Source organism: Sciurus carolinensis, chromosome X (assembly GCF_902686445.1).
Source record: "Sciurus carolinensis chromosome X, mSciCar1.2, whole genome shotgun sequence".
In the NCBI taxonomy this organism is placed as follows: Eukaryota; Metazoa; Chordata; class Mammalia; order Rodentia; family Sciuridae; genus Sciurus; species Sciurus carolinensis.
Genome location: NC_062232.1, coordinates 129,864,759 through 129,882,223, shown reverse-complemented (window position 1 = coordinate 129,882,223; position 17,465 = coordinate 129,864,759). Strand labels below are relative to the sequence as shown.

At 50.9% G+C, this 17,465-nt stretch overlaps 1 protein-coding gene across 3 annotated transcripts in view; it reads left to right on the top strand.

Moving 5' to 3' along the window:
• Bcap31 (B cell receptor associated protein 31) overlaps positions 1–15,125 on the top strand; it is a 31,369-nt gene extending 16,244 nt beyond the window's left edge. For all 3 annotated transcript variants that reach the window (XM_047535537.1, XM_047535536.1, XM_047535538.1), the window contains 4 exons: positions 11,459–11,594; positions 12,451–12,574; positions 13,575–13,675; positions 14,710–15,125. In XM_047535537.1, the coding sequence (XP_047391493.1) occupies positions 11,459–11,594; positions 12,451–12,574; positions 13,575–13,675; positions 14,710–14,748 (400 nt within the window). In that variant the 3' untranslated portion in view covers positions 14,749–15,125. The remainder of the gene's footprint in view (positions 1–11,458; positions 11,595–12,450; positions 12,575–13,574; positions 13,676–14,709) is intronic.
• The last annotated feature ends 2,340 nt before the right edge of the window (positions 15,126–17,465 follow it).

The window sequence follows — 17,465 nt, the reverse complement described above, 5'->3', positions numbered from 1 at the left end:
TGTGCTAAACTTGACCTCTCTGAATGGCTTCTTAAGTCTTATTTTATGTTAATGACTGCAATCTCTTAGTCCCTTTCATATATCAAAAGATCAGGAGGTCATCTGGTAGTACATATTCATTGGAGGAATATGAGACTTTTCAATTTTTTTTATTTTTTGTTGTTCTGGGGGTAGAACCCAGGGCCTTGAATAACTGAGCAAGTGCTCTATCTACCACTCAGCTGCATCCCCAACCCACGTGAGGCTCTAAATAAGCAAAAATGAGAAAATAAGTCCTGAGTTGCAACTATAACTGCTCTGGATATATACCTTTGCTATGTAACTTTTCAGACCTTTCTACATGTAATAGCAGCTAGTACTTCTTAAACATTTTATGTACCAAACATATATTAAGGTTTTACAATTCTGCCATGAAGAAACTTGGGATCAGAGAAGTTCAGAAACTTCTCTGAGTTTTTGGAGTTAGTCATTGGCAGAGCTGAGGTTTCAGAGTGCTCTGACCTGAGCACCTGGATTTTTCCCTACAGAATTCACATGCTTCTTAAAAATGAGATCAAGGTTTAACTGTCACGTGTAGTGATTTATATTTGCCACTGAGTTTAACGTAAATGTTTTTTCCTGGACAGCTGATCTGTCTCTCTAGCATTCTTGTTTGCCGCCTCCCAATTCCTCACTGGTGGACATTAAGCCAGTTGCCCTGGGTGTTTTTTTTTTCCCCAACATATAAACAGTTGAAAACAACTCTCAGTTGTCATTTTTCCTGCACTTCAGCTAGCCCCACTTTATTTGGCCCTCCTGGTCCTGTTTATCTCTTTCCCTTCCATCTTTGTGTGCATCTCACTGGGAATAGCTGGCTGTTCTTGAACATGTGCAGGCCCCAGCCTGTAGAGCAGGGTAGATGGGGACAGAAGAGGTGGGCAATAGGGCAGAGGGTTTCAGAAAGAATTTGTTTGAGACTTTTCTGGGTGATAGACAGCCAAGGGCATTTTCTATTAGTGATGTGGCCTGGTCAGTGTCCTGAATTAAAATTTTAAGACTGTGTGGGATAGAGTGGAATGGGAGTTCATTGTGAGAGATTCTATCACCCTCAGTCAGGGCACTGGTAGCTAGAGTGAAGGAGGGAACAGGTCTAAGAGACACTGATGCCTGGGAGGTTCTCTTGGCACATTGAATGTGAAAGACCTGGTCACCTGCTGGAAAGGGAACTCTGCACTGGTTAGCTTCATAAGTAGGTGAGATGGGAGTTACCCACAGACCTTCAGGTGGCATGGGAATGGGCCAGCAGAGCCCACTGGGAGGGCATACTGGGGATAACAGGGGAAGAAAGGTTGAGTGCATGCGGGCTAGACAGATCCAACAGGAAAGGGTGTGTTGAGGAATGGGGGAAAGGACCAGGAATCACAGAGGGAAAGGGAGCAGAAAGATGGAAGTTAGAGTGCCGAGTGCCTATGGTAGGGGGGAGAACCAGGTCAGGAGAAAGCCTGAGTGGCCACTGACTCCTGTCAGGCTAGGGTTAGGAAACATGGGGATTAGCCTATATTCCTGTCCACCCCCCACCCACAGTTGCTGCCGTTGCTGGGGGTAAAGGGGAAGTGGAAAGTCTGAACTTCAAAACCAAGGTGCTCTGAGCTTTTGCCTGGCCCAGGTGCCTGTTCATATGAGACTTGGGGCACCTTGTTACCTCTTGAGTCCTCGGGTTCCTTTTCCTGCCACAAAGTTTGAGAACCACTGCTTCAGCCCTATCCCTTGACTCAGGAACTGGGGGTGCTTTGCCCTGTATCCTTGTCCTGTATGACCCCCTTGTCTTGTGGGAATTTTTAATGGAAAATATACAGCCAAAGACTTCCCATAGTTACCATTTCTTAAAGATATAGTTAATCAGAATTACAGACCTGTTCCTGTGCACTGGCCTCTAGAACTCTTTTCTCCTGCAAAACCCAAACTCTGTACCCATTACAGCCTGTGGTTTTTGCCTTGCCCAGACCTCTCTTCCTCTGTTCCCTCAGAGCCACCACTATAGCAGGACCACCTTGTGTAGACCCCAGTAGGAGCCTCCCTACTAGGCTTCCTGCTATTAGCCTGTCCATCATGCCCCAACCAAGTGACAGTCCTTCCGGTGACTTCATATAGCCTCAACGCTTGACCCACAGATCATTGGTGACGTGACCTTAACAGTTTCTGCTTTGGCTTTTTCCTGTTGTGAGCCAGCAACATCAGTCTTCTTGGAGAACCTTGAGTGATACACACCTTTCTGTGAGCATTTCTGGGGCATTTATCTTGCATACACTCTATGACCACTTGCACAGCCAGTGCCCCCAGTTCATGCTGCTTCGGGGTTTCCCTCTGGAAGCTGCTCAGAGGCCCGCCCACGCTTGCTGGCCCGGAGAGTTGTCCTCAGGTCCCAGGATAGCTGACACATTGGGCTGTGGGGGCGGTGCTTGGCATATTGGCCCTGCACAGGGAACCTACACTTTTCCCTTTTGGACTGGTCAGCTTGTGCCAAGGGCCTGGCACCAAAGAGGAGCAGCCTGAACTTGTTGACTGACTGGGTTGTCATGGGTTGATGGTAACAGCTGTAGGTGCTTGTCTGATTTGAACTTGTCAAACTGCGATGCCAGGCATTTTCAATTGAAAGCCCAGTCTTTCAGGTCTTAAGAGTGATGACAGTGTGTGAAGATGTGCATATCTGGACCCCTTCAGGGGACCACACTGGGGGAGTCACTAGCTACAGGTTCTGTCTTTTATATCATTGCCTGCTTTGGTGCCTTGGGAACACAGGTGGTGGGGGTCCCTCTTTTTCGAGAGAGGATCTGATTTGTTCCAATTTCTGTGCTTTTCCTGTGAAACAAATCTGTTTCATAGGAAATAGAACAGCACTGCCCAACAGAATTTTGGTGATGGAAAAGTCCTAGAGCTGCAGTGTCTCCTCATGTGACTGAGCACTTGAAATGTTACTAGATTGATCAAGAAACAAAACTTTAATCTTAATTTCAGTTTCAGACTAAACGGCCACCTGCATTGGACAGTGCAGGTCTAGACCAGTGGTTCTCGGGGGTGATTTTGCTTCCACAAGGGACATTTTTATCTGGGGACATTTTTTGGTTGTCACAATTGAAAGGGGGTCTGTTGGCATCTAGTGGGCAGAGATGTTGCTAAACAAACTAATACAGAAGACAGTTCCCAGAGCAAAGAACATTCTGTCCCCAGATGCCACTAGTGCCAAGGTTGAAACCCCGTGGGCTTAACCATCTAGCACCTGCCCTGTGACAAGGGCAGACCTCCAGCATAGGCTAGGAACTGGATTGGCCATAGGACAGAGGGGCCCAGAAGGCCTCAGGGAACTCCTTAAGCCCTTGCCCCCATCAGGCAAGTAACAGGCATTTACTAAGCACTGGCTTGGCACATATTGATGTGCTGAGCCATGCCCCAGTGCCAGGACAGGATGGAGCTGGACCTTGTCCTCAGAGTGACATGGGTGTCAGTGCAGGGAGCACCAAAGCTAGCGGCTATTCCTAAGTCTGTCTGTCTTTGGCTGCTTCTTCCTCTCACAGGAGATGACAATCCCTCATCCTCTCTCACAGCTTGTCACTGGCATCTGATCCAGGCAGGGCTATAGCCCCTGCCAGCTCCAGGAACTAGGGAGTGAATGTGGCTGTTGAGGGAGGGGCTCAGGCCGAGTGGTCTGAATCTGAGAAAGAATTCAGCTGTGGTGGAGGCTGGCACACTTATTTGCAGGCTCCTCTCAGCAGCTCCAGCTGGGGCTGTGGATCAGGGCCAAGCCTCTAGGATCATTTGATGGCTTATAGGCAGGTTGGGATCAGAGCTGAAGTCCTCGTGTGTGTGTGTGTGTAGGGGTACTGGTGATTGAACCCAGGGCTTGTGTATGCTAGGCAAGTCTTATACCACTAAGCTACATCCCCAGCCCTTTTAATTTTTTTTTTTTTTTTTTTTGGAGATGGGTTCTTGCCAAGTTGCTCTGCATTACCTCAAAGTTGTGATCCTCCTGCCTCAGAATTTCAGGCATGTGCCGCGGCACTGGGCTTAAACTCCTCTTTTTAACTGTTGGTCTGAAGAGTTCCCTTCTGAGGACCTGGGTTATCTGCTGGAAGGCAGTGGAGCCTTTTTAACCCACAGGATGTAGTTAGTCCACTCAGAACCTTGGGTGAGTGAGCTGCTGTGCTCTTCATTGGGTCAATCCTGCTCATCAACAGCACTTTGCCCATGCAGATAGTTAGCACCCCTGTGATACCAGGGCTTGTGTTTAATGGTGAGAGGAACTAGAGTTGCCATGTAAGCTGACAACAGCATGTGCCAGTCACAAGGGTAGAAGGCCAACACTCCACCTGGCCTCTGCCTGCTGATGTGCCCTAGCCAGGGGTTGCTTTCTTCCTGCTTGCCCAGGGACCATAGTGGCCCCTGGTGGCCCTGTTAGGCAGGTTGACATGATGAGGGTGGAGCTTAAAATCGGGTCCGGGTTTGAATTCTGGTTGTTACTGGCTAGCTATGTGATTTCAGATCAGTTCCCCTCCCTGAGCCTTTTTCCTCAACCCTAAAGCAGAGATGAGGATATAGGCAATTCATGTTACATTCTCAGTGATGCCTGGCATGTAAGAAGTGTTTGATGCCTGATAACTGGTTTCAGTCTCATCCCTGTTGGTGATAAGAGTTTGGTGGGATGTTTTTCCATGCTTGGTAGATTGCCAGACCCAGAGAGGGAATTAAAGACTCAGTCTTGACCTTCAGTGGGAGGCAGAGTCAAGAAGAACCATTAAGACAGGTACTATAGCCAGAGCAAGGGCTAATGTTGTTTTGCCTACTCAAAGAGCAGAGGTTTAGGGAAAAGACTGCTCCGAGGAGAGGTCTAAACAGAAGTTGAAAATGAACCAGTGTAGGTATCTTCAGGGAGCTCCAGACATCTAGATGGGTGATATCCTGGCCACACTAGAACCACTCAGGGTAGGCTCCACTTTTATTGACTTGGGAACGGCAGGTGTGTATGTAAGTAGAATAGTAAGGCACAGGCCCACTTTTAGCACTGGGCGTCTCACGTCTCCACCCCCCAAATGTTTCCCCACACTGAATTGTTTTGAAGCAATTCCGAGATAATATGTTTACAGATAAAATAATATTTTGGTTTTGTTTGTAACTTTGAAAAGGTAGAGATTTTTAAGTCATAAGTATGCTGATACCTTATGTACAAGAAGTTTATAATAGGTTTTATATAAAATCTTTAGAGTCTATCGACATTTCCCTGATTGCTTTATAGTTTATCTAAGTTCATATCTAGATAAGGTAAATAGGGGTTTAAAAAAAATACTGGTGCTGGGGCCCACCCAAACATAGTGATTAAATTGGTGACTCTGCTATGCAGCCTTACTGAGGGCCACTGCTACCAAAGGACAATAAAGGAATTTTTTGAACTTAAGTTCCACTTGATGTTTTCTCTTTGTCTCCCTTTGTCCATCTGTTAGTCTGCTCCTCCCTCAGTCCTTCCACTGGTTGTCACCTTTTCTTAACCCATTAGCTTCTAAGTTTTTAATTCTGTGAACATACTTAAGTATTCAAATATTTGAAGTTAGCATAAGTGGTATATTTGTTGCTCAGTTAAAGTTTTTATAGGTGTTCCACATCTGGGATGATGGGACAAAATGGGTTAAGAGTACAAACACTGGAATAGCACTTCAGGCCTAGATATTGGGGAAGAGCCTTTTTGAGAACCCCATTGATTCCTAGCTCCCCCTGTCCCAAAGTTAAAATCATCCAACTGTGCTGTGTCCTTTGGTGCTGGGTCTTGGGGAGTTCTGACAAGGGGTTTCCCTTTGAATGGCTTGAAAGGGACCACTTGACAAGCATCCAATCGAACAACCATCAGCTGCTTTCAAAATATACATGCTGTTTAGCCTCTTAAATTTGGGCCAGAGTAGTCTTTCTCTCACTCTTAAAAAAAAAAAAGGTGAATGAGTTCCTTTGGGGCAGAATTCTGAGCAAACAGGAGCCCTTCTCTATTTCAAGGTCTTTGAAAGCTTATTTTCCTAGGAGTGGTCCCCTTTGTTTACCTCTGTGGGCTGGCCACACAAGCAGGGTGAGGGTGGGTGGGAGAAGAAGGCTCATGGGTTCCCTCACAGCAGTGTCTGTGGCCACGTGTGTGGTTCACTGCTCCCCATGGGCTGGAAATTGAGCTTCCCATCTCCCTTGTGTACAGAGCCTTTCAATGGAGTACCATACAGTTGAGCTCACTGTGGTGCTTCTCCCTGGGCTCTGAGCACCATTGTCAACCTGCTGGAGGCACTTAGCTATGACGGGCACCAGTGCTGGGCACATCTGGGAGTGATAGCCTCCTGACTCACACCATCATGGATTACTTCTCCAGAAGCAAGGCAGGCCACTAGCATGTTTTAGTTTGAGTGAACCAATTACAAAATGTCTGCCAAAGTTGTCTGGCTTCCTGTTGCTTTCTTTTTTTTTTTTGCAGTGCATTTTTGAGAACCCCGTTGATTTGAACCCAGGGCCTTGTGCTTGCGAGGCAATTACTCTACCAACTGAACTATATTCCCAGCTCCCTTCCTGTTGCTTTCTGCCTCCCATGTCACCCCAAACTCCTCAGCTGGTTTCAAGAAAGAAACATGAGAAAACCCCTGAAGTAGCTCATTCACATCATTTGTTCTCTTTACCTCTTTTTTTTTTTTTGGTATTGGGGATTGAACCCAGGGGCAGTCAACCACTGAGCCACATCCTCAGTTTGTTTTTATTTTTTTATTTTGAGACATGGCCTTGCTAAGTTGCTGAGGTTGGAAGGGACTTGGCTGCCCTTTGGGGTGACCTTTCTTGGATCTTTCCTAGGGAACTTCTGTGTTTTTTTATTTTTTGGAGTACTGGGGAATTGAGCCCAGGGGTGCTCTACCTCTGAGCTATACCCTCCCCAGCCCTTTTATTTACTTTTTTATTTTGAGATAGGATCTCACTAAGTTTCCTAGGCTGGTCTTGAACTTGCCATCCTCCTGCCTCAGCCTCCCAAGTAGCTGGGATTGCAAAACTTTCCTAGTCTTAATTAACCCTCCTGTTTGCAGCTTCCTCAGTTTCAAGACTGCAGGCTCTTGAGAGTGAGAGTCCTGGACCAGCAGAAGCCCTGGTATTATCACTGCTGCACCCGAAGCCTTTCCTGGGCGTCACCTGGTTTTGGTTCCTTGCCAGGATGGCTGCCTCATTTTTTTCTTCTGACAGCTGAGGCATGATTTGTCCAGTGTCCTCTGGCTACACTGCCAGGTTCTGATGGGCTGTGACATTGTGGAGTCAGCAGGTGGCGCTGTGACACTGGAGTCACGCTCGTGCAGGGCAGAGGAGAAGAGCTTGTGGTGCACAGCCTATGCCTGCAAGGGTGTTGTCTCACCTGACGCCCCTAGGTCCTCACTGAAGGACCTTTTATGGGGACTTGCTCCCTTCCCACTTCCTGTTAAGCCCCTGTCTTCCTGTTTGTTCACAGGGGAGACAGGATTGGTGAAAAGTGCCTATGAGCCATGTCTCTCCCCACTTGATATGCTTGGCCCTGTTTCTCTAGAGTCCAGAGAGATTATATTTCTTCTGCCTTCTCTTGTTTACTCAACCTTTTATAAAAGCATGATAGCCCTGCTCAGCATCCAAGAACATTTTACCAAGAAAGTCAAGCCGAGTTCAGGTATTTGGGGTTGACATTTGTCTGCCAAGGACACATCTGGATTCTATTAAGTTCACTGGCCTTTCCTGATGTCATTAGATGCAGTTAATCTGGATCCTGGGTTGTTTTGTCAGTGACTATTCCTTTAGGAAATTTCTTTGGCTCTCAGGTTCTCACCTATGCTCCATAAATGAATAGCAAAGAACAGCTATCTGGGTAACAGCTCTCAGGAGATAAAACAGAGAGCAATGGAAGAGAACATGGCAGGAGAGAGAGGCAGTGTGGTGGTCAGCAGACTGGTGTGTCTTGGGTCTCTTTAAGCCTGGAAATTCTGAAGGTTACTCCTGTTCATCATGCTACACTCAGTCCCAGGCCCTGGCAAATTCCATAGAGAGCAGTGTGGAGGATGTGGGTGGTGGAGGGTCACTGAGGGGACCGTTGACTGGGGTCTGGGTGAATGACCCAGTGGGTGAGGGAGCAGCAAAATGTTCTAGAAGCCTGACTTCCAGGCTGGCAAATGCTGGTGAGCCTGCTGGGAAGGGCCTGATATGCCTTGTTGGGGCCTCAAGGGAGCAGGCTAGGGACAGAAGCCAGAGCTCAGGTCTGCCCCCAGCTCATGGTGAATTGCTTTTCCTATGTGCTTTCTCTACTGCCACCAAGACCACAAGCCTGACTTTCTTGCCAACAGGGTCTGAACTGACACTTTCCCACTGCTGTCTCTCTTCTGTTGTTGGACAGATTGGTGAGCACTGTCTTTTTGTGCCTTCCTCAGTGCCAGGCCTGCAGGTGGACATGGGTGGATCAAGGAGAAAGGGCAGGCTTGGGCCTGATAAGCAACCTCAAACATGTCCCCTCACCCTTACAGGAGTGAGATGAGGTCACCTGGAAGGCCCCTTTTCATTGCGCCAGCTACAGTGGTGTAGAAATGAAAGGTACAGTGCTGGCCTGAAGGTGTTCATAATAGCCTGGTAAGGCAGCCAGATAAAGTGAGAAGGATGCAGAAAATTGAGAAAGAACCATGCAGCCTTGTGTATGCAGGGAGCTGCTGGGAGCACCCAAAAGTCGGGCAGTGGAGTGAGAAAGGCTGCCAGGGAGGTGATGGTTGAGCTGGGTAGGAGACACTGCGGCCTGGAGGACTGACATACAGACCAGATGTGTTCTGGGAATGGTGAAAGCTCCACATTATCTAAGAAGTGGCTTGACAGGAGGAATGGTGGGTGGGATTTGTCTGCTTCTGGGTGAATGGGAATTCTGGACTGCTGGAATGCTAGACTGATGGAAAGATAGTACTGGTGGTAGGGATGACTGGATGGTGACCTGGGCTGAGGGGTGAGGAGGATGGATCTTAAGATTGCTTGTGTGTCCACCACCATGGCATGGACACATGGAGTGGTTGGATCAGGTTGGGTAAGGGAAGGCCTGTTTTGGAAATGCTGAGTTTGGAGTGTCTCTAGGGACATCCAAGATCTGTTGTTCAATGGGCAGCCGGATATGAGTCTGAGTGGTGTATAAAACCTTTCAGGTGTAGGATTGACCAGAAGGAAGTAGGAGATACAGAGCAGACCCCCAAGGAGCAGAGTATTGGGTCGTGGGGGACGAGGAGGACATTATGAGGGTGACTTGTCAGCAGTGCTACATGCAAGCAGAGTGTGGGTGCTGTGAGGTCTTCAGGGTGGTCACAGGATCTGGCAGTTAGGGGAGCACTGGTGGTCCTGCTGATGCCCTTGACTGGAGTTGGGATTGGTGGGAGAGAGGGCCTGGTAACTACAGGAAGGAAATTGAGGGGCAGATTTCTGGGGGGGGAAGACAGCATAGCAGAGCGAATTATCCAGAATCACAGATGAATCAGTGGGTGGTGTGGAAGAAAACTGTCAGGGTTGGGGTGGACAATGAAGGTATCTGCCCTTGAGGCAACCCAGGGTGCTCAGTGTGTGGGGAGTATCTGTGATAGTCTGCCAGAGGAAAGGGAACCAGGGCCTGGTAGTGGGGACACTCACTGTTCACCACTGCAAGCTGGAGGCCCTGTCGGGGCCGAGCAGGGCCAGGATTTTGAGTGGACACTGCACCCGTCTTGTGCTGGATTCTGTGGGTGCTGTAGCCCAACCAGGAAAGATAGCACAGAGAGGAGCTGGGGCCCCTGCTGCACTGCCACTGTCGTCACTGTCCTGCTGACCTCCCTGGGTAACTGAGGCCATAGCCATGGGCACTCCCAGTGGCCACCAGCACTGCTTGGTTGGGGGTTGGGGAGATAACCCTCAGTCTTGCCTGCCTATCTTTGTTGGGTCCCCACAGGGCCCATCTCTACCACCAGGTGGCACACATGCCCCCCTCCCCCCATTTCCAGCTGGTAGGAGGGGCCTCTTCCTCATCAGCACAGGGACCTGCTCAGGAGCCAGGGAGGTCTGTGCTGGGGGTTGGGACCAGTCACACTTGCCTTTCCTTCTGGCCTCTCCATGACTTCTGGCCATGCTGCTGTGAGTCAGATGCGTGGCTTCTCCCTGGCTCCTGGGGTGCTCAGTAGCTCCCTCCACCTTCAGGGCTTCAGCCCAGTGGGGGGCAGGCTGGTGGGCAGCTGGGGGCTGAGGCAGGGAAACCTGAGCCCTAGGCCACGAGGTCTAGATACTAATTTTAGAGAGCACATGTCACTGGAAACTCTCCTCTCCTGCCAGGAATCAATGGCCTGGCGCTCCCTGTGCTGCCAGGGGCCCCTGGGCGCCTCTCCCCAAACGAAGAACCATGGGCCTCTCCATCCCATGTGTGCATTCCTGAAAGGGGCTCTGCCAGGGCCCTGGAGATCCCTGACTCAGGCCAGGAAGAGAGCTCACCTGCTCTGCTTTCCTATTCTTGCCCACCTGGGCTGTAGGTAGGGATAAGCAGAGCATGTCAAGGCCTGGCAGGGCCAGAGAGGACAGCCTAGGAGCAGACTGCTGAGGTTTTGAGCAAGCACTTTTCGTTGTAGTGCTCTGGAGGAAGCAACTTTTCTTCCTTTTTCCTTGGGCCTCTCCATGCCTTGCCTGTGTTTGGACCGGGCCCCTTTGCATGATATGGGGAAGGGACTCCTGACCCCATCTCCTTTATTCCTTTCCCTGCCAGCCCATTCCCACTGCTTGGATAGGGGTCTGCCCTCAGCTGCCCTGTTTTCCTCTGCTTTAGATAGGCAATGGGCACCTGTGCCCTGGTTCTTTTGCTCTAACCTGGGAAGACCTCAGTTTTGGCACTGTTATATAAGGTTTGTGAAAGAGGTTGAGGGGAGAAAAGCCTTTTCTCATGTCAGGACCCAGAAGCTGTGTCCTTGGAGTAAAGAAGCTATGGTGTTTTCGATTGTAGGCTTTGGAGTAACAGGTATGAACTGGAATTCCAGCCATGTCCATTTCTCACTCTTAACCTTGGACACCTTATTCTGCCGTGTCTCAGTTTCCTCCTCTGTAAAATAGGAGCAGTAGTAGTAACTACCTTATAAGGTAGATGTGAAGGTTGGGCCTGGCGTGTTGGCTGTTGTTCTCTTACAGAGGCAAGCCCAGCCTTGTGGGGAGGAGAACTGTGCTGAGGCTTGTCTGGCATGTTCAAGCCCTGACCTGGGTCCTTGTGCTACTGTAGCTGGGCTGTGTCCTGGATGTCCCCAGGCTCCTGCTTTCAACCTCCCTGAAACATCTGTACGAGCCCAGAGTGGCTGTTTGGGGTTAGTGGCAGAAGCCAGCCAGGTCCAGGCTGGAAGCAGACTGGGGTGGTGGGCAGCCAAGAATAATTCCTGCCAGCCAATTTGCTCTCTTCTTTTTCTCACTTCTCCCTTTTTGTAAACTATTGCAGCCTGCTTAGGCGCTTGGTGACTCTCATCTCCCAGCAGGCCACTCTGCTGGCCTCCAATGAAGCCTTTAAAAAACAGGCAGAGAGTGCTAGTGAGGCAGCCAAGAAGTACATGGAGGAGAATGACCAGCTCAAGAAGGTGAGTTCTGTGGGATTCCTGGGGTCATGGCGCCTGAGCCACATTCCCACTGTCAGTATGCTGGGGATTCTGTGAGACTACTGCCACCTGAGAAGCTGAAGAGTTGGGCGGAAGCGCAAAGGACAAGTTGTCAGTTGGGAGGGTGGGCCTGCTGGAAGGACCCAGAGTGACTCTCACATCCTCCTCTAGCTCACAGGAATGAGGTAGAGAAGGGGGTATTGTTGTTACTGCGTCCTTTCCATTCTCCAGAAGATGGCTATCAGTCACAACCCTTCAGGGGCCAATAACGTTCTTTAGTACTAGAGACAGGGTTGTTGGCCAAGTCCTCGAAGGCTTGTCAGAGGAGGTGAGGTGTGAGCCAAACTCAGGAGCAGACAGATTTGGAGTCACCAGTGGGATGCAGCTAGATGGGCAGGGGTGAGTTTGGGGTCATTGGCTACAGTGAGCTGCTAGAGCCTGGGGAGAGGAAGGGATGGTAAGTGGTTAGTTGGGGGTGACTAGCAGAGAGCTCCAGATGACAGCAAGTTGAGTCATTGGAGGGACCAGTTAACCCCGTGAAGCCGCTGAGTTGCTGGTGAGGAAGGAAGCGCGGCCAGGGGCCAGGGGAGGCAGGGCATGTGGCCTGTGAGCCTGCAGCAAGCAGGTGGCTCTACTGACCCTTCCCTGTCTCCTCGGCAGCCAGCCACTCCCTGGCCTTTGCCTGGGAGCAAGCTGTAGCCCAGTTCTGCATTGACATTTCTGAAGGGACGAGTGCCCAGGGCAGCTTGAGGAACTGTGGCGTGTGGTGGGAAAGGACCAGACTAGACCCTCACCCTCCTTTCCTCCCAAATAACCGGGCCCTCTGTGCTTTTCCCAGGGAGCTGCTGTAGATGGAGGCAAGTTGGATCTTGAGGATGCTGAGGCAAGGCTAAAGGAAGAGAACAAGAACCTGAAGGCTGACCTGAAGAAGCTAAAGGACGAGTTGGCCAGCACCAAGCAAAGTGAGGATTGTCTTCCTGTATCCCCCACCCCTCAGAAGCCTGGAAGCTGTGTTGTCAGCTGCTGCCCCTTTTGTACCAGAATATTTATAACAAACCTCATGTGCAAGCTCAAGAGCTGGGTGGAAATGTACACAGCACCATTGTGTGTGCCGAGCCAAACGCAGCCGAGCTCAGCCCCCAGCTAGGTGGGGCTCAGTGATTTGAGCTGGCCCTGGAGAAGCCCTGGCAGCTGCCCCACATGCCACAGCAGTGCCTGCTGGGGCTTTTCCCATTGGGAAAGGCAGGCAGGGGAACCTGAAGGTGCCTTGGAACTGAGGACAAAAGGAATGTCAGGAAGGGAGTGGACAGGAATTCATGGTGTTTTATTATTTTTTTTAAATCTATACTGGCTTTTTGTCTTTTTATTTTTCTTTGTTCTTAGATATACATGATAGTAGAGTGTATTTTGACATATTATGCTACATGGAGTATAACTGATTCTAGTAAGGATTCCATTCTTGTGGTTGTACGTGATGTGGTCTAAGCCAGCTTTTAACTGGCTTCTCCCCCCACACGCCTCCCACTCAGTCCAGAGCACCTTCACTGCACTCCACATGCTTTGGCTGTGTCTACTCTCTAAGGTGTTGGTGTCGTCGTCGTCGTCATCATCATCATCGTTATCATCATCATCATCATCAGGGGTTCTTTGAGGCTAGGATTTTGCTCCCTCTCACTCTCCTTGAAGCGCCCCCCCTGACCCCCGGCTGAGGGGCACTGGGCTTCCCTCCATTAAAAGAACCAAGGGGTTTCTTTGTATCTTTTCACTTCTTCTAGCTGTTCAGTTGTCCATTGTGCCCATGCTCTGGGGGCTGTAAAGGCCTTTATTTAGAAACAGAAGTAACTGCACGTACGACCTCATTTGAGACAGATTACAGGCAGTGTCCTATGTCTTCAGCAAGTTAAGTTTTTCCTCCCAGTCATTTAATTTCTTTCTGCCTTCCTAATTTCTATCATTTTTCAGGACTAGAGAAAGCTGAAAACGAAGCTCTGGCCATGCGCAAGCAGTCTGAGGGCCTTACCAAGGAGTATGACCGCCTGCTGGAGGAGCATGCTAAGCTGCAGGTGAGTGTCTGTGCCTGTGCTGGTCAGACAAGGCTTAGAGTTAGGGCCTTGTAGCAAATGCCCTGTGTGTGGAGGAGTCTGTTGCTTCTGCCTAGGCCCTGCTGCAGGTCTAGATGACCAGCCAGTGGCACTCCGCTGCTTCCCCTTGCTGCTTCCTTTGCTGCTAAGTCTGGGCCTAGAGCAGACCCAACAGCTAGAACCCTTCATGGTGGGGTGTGGCCTGGCAGTAAACGGTGGGCACCTCTTGAGGCAGCCTTCGGTGGTGGGTTGGCTCTCTGTGCTCTGGGCTTTCCCCAACTTGAGCCCAGGCTCAGGGCTCTCAAGAGGGGCCACCCCCAGCCCATGGTATGGGGCCCCATCAAGAAGAGATAATGCAGGTGAAACAGTGGGACCTGCTGCTGGCTGCTTTTCCCTTGAGGTTGGGAAGAAAGCCTTGAAGGCCACTTTTACCTGATACATGCTGGTTGATGCCATTGCCTGCCACTGCAGGTCTGGTCTAAGTCCTCAGGCTAGCCTGGGAACTCCGGGTGCATCTGGAAGCTTAGATGGTTTGGAAGTGTTCACACAGCCTGCCTTGGTGCTTGGCAGTCCAAGCATAGGCGAGGAAGAAGGGCTCAGCCCCACAGTGGGGATCCACACCCTGAGTGGAAGGTAGGCTCTCTGGAAAGGACTTGGGTTTTGAGAATACCTCTGGAAGGTGTGCAGAGTTGGGAAGGGCCTGAATCAGGACTTGAAAGATAGCTTGCTGTTTGCCTGAGAGAGAGGAGATCTTGGTTCTGGTCCAGCTTCTGTAAAAACCATAATGGAGGCCTCCAGCTGCTTCCCCAGCTGGAGAACCTCAGTAGTCCTGGCAGTCCTCCACCCTGGCAAGTCTTTTGGTGCTGCTGAGGGTGGGGCATCTTGCTTGCCTGGATACCTGTCATTTACAGGAGAAGGGAACCAGGCTGGGCCTCTGGGCACACATAGGGCTGGAGGCTGAAAGGGAGGAATGGGCATTGCCAACCTACTGCTTTGGGGTTTCTGTCCCTTTCCAGGCCTCGGTAGATGGTCCCACGGACAAGAAGGAGGAGTGAGGGCCTGTCTTCTCTGCCTGCAGCTGGCTTCCACCTGGCCTGTGTGTGCTGCTTCCTGGGAGCCTGGCCTCTCCCCTGGTACTTCAGTTCTTGCCCTCTGCTTGCCCCATTCCCTTCCACAGCTAGTAGCTTATCTAGGCCCCTTTTCACCCTGCCAGCATACCACAGGGGACCTGATTGTCACTCATTCAGATTGAGTTTGCTGTTGTCCTGCCCTGCTGGGCTGTTTCCACTCTTAGGAGTGTGGAGGGCACTTGTGACCAGCTCGAGTTTGAGCCCCTTTTGTTTTGCCACGTTTATGTGTTCTCTAGTCCTACAGGAGTTCTGTGAAGCAGGCCATCTAGTTCTCCTGGGGCAATAAAGGTTATTATCATGTGTATGTGGTCCTCGTGTGTGACTGGGGCTGCTGGGAGGACTGCTACCTCCCCTCGCCACTCCAGAGCAGCCAGGAAGGCGAGGCAGGGGCTCTGTGCAGCACCCTTCATTTCCTTGAGCTGCTTCCAGTCCTGAAGGCCAGGCTCACACTTGCCCTCAAAGGTCCTGTCTTTTTCGCCCTTCCCCCTTCTCCCCCAGGCCTAGACAGGCCTCACTTTATGGCTTTTGGGGAGTGTCTGTCCTGCCACTCTCTCTGAGGGTTGGCAGCCATCCGGGGAGCTTGGGAAGCTGGAAGCTCGGTAAACCAGCAGGACTTCCTGATGGCAAACTTGCCTGCCTTCTCTGGGTTACTGTTCATTGCAGCCGGGACAGATACAACGTGGCAGAATGCCACCAGTCACTCCCTGCCCCACCCCCTCCTGAAGGTTTGCAGCATGACCTCTGACTAATGCGGACTGGGAGAGGAGACTTGTCCTTGGCAGTGACCTAGAGCTGGCCCAGGGCAGAGTGAGGCAGTGGAGATGAGCCATGAATGGGTTGGGGCCCCTCTGCTGACTCCAGCCTTGAGAACACTGGGCATGGGCCTGCCACTGTGCACTGGCTTGCTGGTGGTTCCCCCATGGCTTTCCCAGAGCAGGACCTAGTGCAGGGCCAGCCTGCAGCTGAACTGCTCTCCAGCAGGGCACAAGAAAGAGCTTGTCTACAACAAGGTGCTTGTCCTCTGTCCCCCAGCCTCCTCCCTTCACAGGGTGTCTGCCATGCCTGGTATCTGTGTGAGGATTGGGTGGAGGAATCCGGGAGCTGGTAGAGTTGTGTCTCTTGGAATTAGGGTGATCCCTGTAGATGTTGACACTGGCAGGATGGCTGATGGCCAACTGTGTGTTCCCACTCTTGCCTGCACAGTCTGGGCCCAGGCCAACAGCTGCCTTCTCCTGCACCTTGTCACCCTTCCCTGTGCTTACAGCGTGGCTACCTCGTGAGGAGTCCCACCCCTTTCTCAGCAAAGAGGTGGTGGCCATGGGGGCAGGGGGCATTCAGGTGACGCCCTCTGGTTGCTATGCCAAGGCTTAGTTAGGGCTTGTCTGCTTTTCCAGGAAGTGTTCCTAGACTCCTTTGGACCTTCCTGAGCTCGCCTGTCTCTGTTTCAACAGGCTAAAGTCCAGACAGCTTCTCCTGCTGTTCCACCCTGGCCCTGGCAAAGCCCCTCTCTGGCCTGGCTTCTGAAGCATGCCTTCTAATGGGACAGAAGGTGCTGCAGCACTCTGTTTTCCCACCCATGTCTCCCACTGTACTTGGAGAGACCTGAGGACTAAGAGCTCTTGTTGATCCCTAATGTCCTAACCCCTAGTGCAGAAGCAGATTCCTGAGTAAATGGCACATGCCTGCTACTGCAGAAGCCAGTTTAAATGGCACACTTTCGTGAAGTTGCCTTTTTGTGACATCACTGTTTGCTGTGTCTTTGGTGGCATTGTGGCAGGTGGCTTGGAGGGCATTTGACCTGAAGGTGAGAACAGCAGACCAGGATTCTCATCCAGGCAAAAAACCTGGCTGAGAACTCTTCAGGAGTTGATGTAAGCCTGTCAGGGGTGGGGTGGGGTGGAGCCCTGAGGGTGACACTGGCTGTTGGCTCCTTCTGATGGGTGGAGTCAGTTGGGGACAGGGCAATGTGAGGGGCCTAGGGCACCCTGGGGAGGGGTCTAATGCACACTTAGGAAGGACCTTTGCAGCTATTGAGGAAAGGGTAGCAGTTTGGGAGCAGCGGGCAGACAGGGATTCTGTGAAGAGAGAAACTGGAAAACCAGAAAGAGAAGGATGACAGGGAGGCTGTCCAGGCTCCCACTTGCCTACCTGAAGACTGTTTCCTGTCTGTTTCTGCACACAACAGAACCAGGGCTGCCCGGTTGCCCTCCCGCCCATGGTGCCACATGCTCATTGAAGGCTGCCCTCTGCATGTGCTGGATGTCCCATCCCTCTGAGGACCTATCTATCTCCCTTTGATTTTGGGGCGGGGGGCGGGGGCGACTTGTACAGTTGTACTGGAGATTAAACCCAGGGCCTCATGCATACTAGGAAAGTGCTGTGTCACTGACCTACACCCATATCCCTTTTTGAATTTTATTTTTGATACAGGGTATCACTAAGTTGCCCAGGCTGTCCCCAAACTTGTAATTCTCCTGCCTCAGCCTCCTGAGTCACGGGATTATAGGTGTGTGCCACAGTGCCCAGCGGAATGTATTTAATATATAACGAAAAACATATTATCTCCACTTTTAATTGCACACACAGTCAGTGGTATTAAACACATCCACATTGTACGTCTATCGCCACCATCTGTCTCCAGA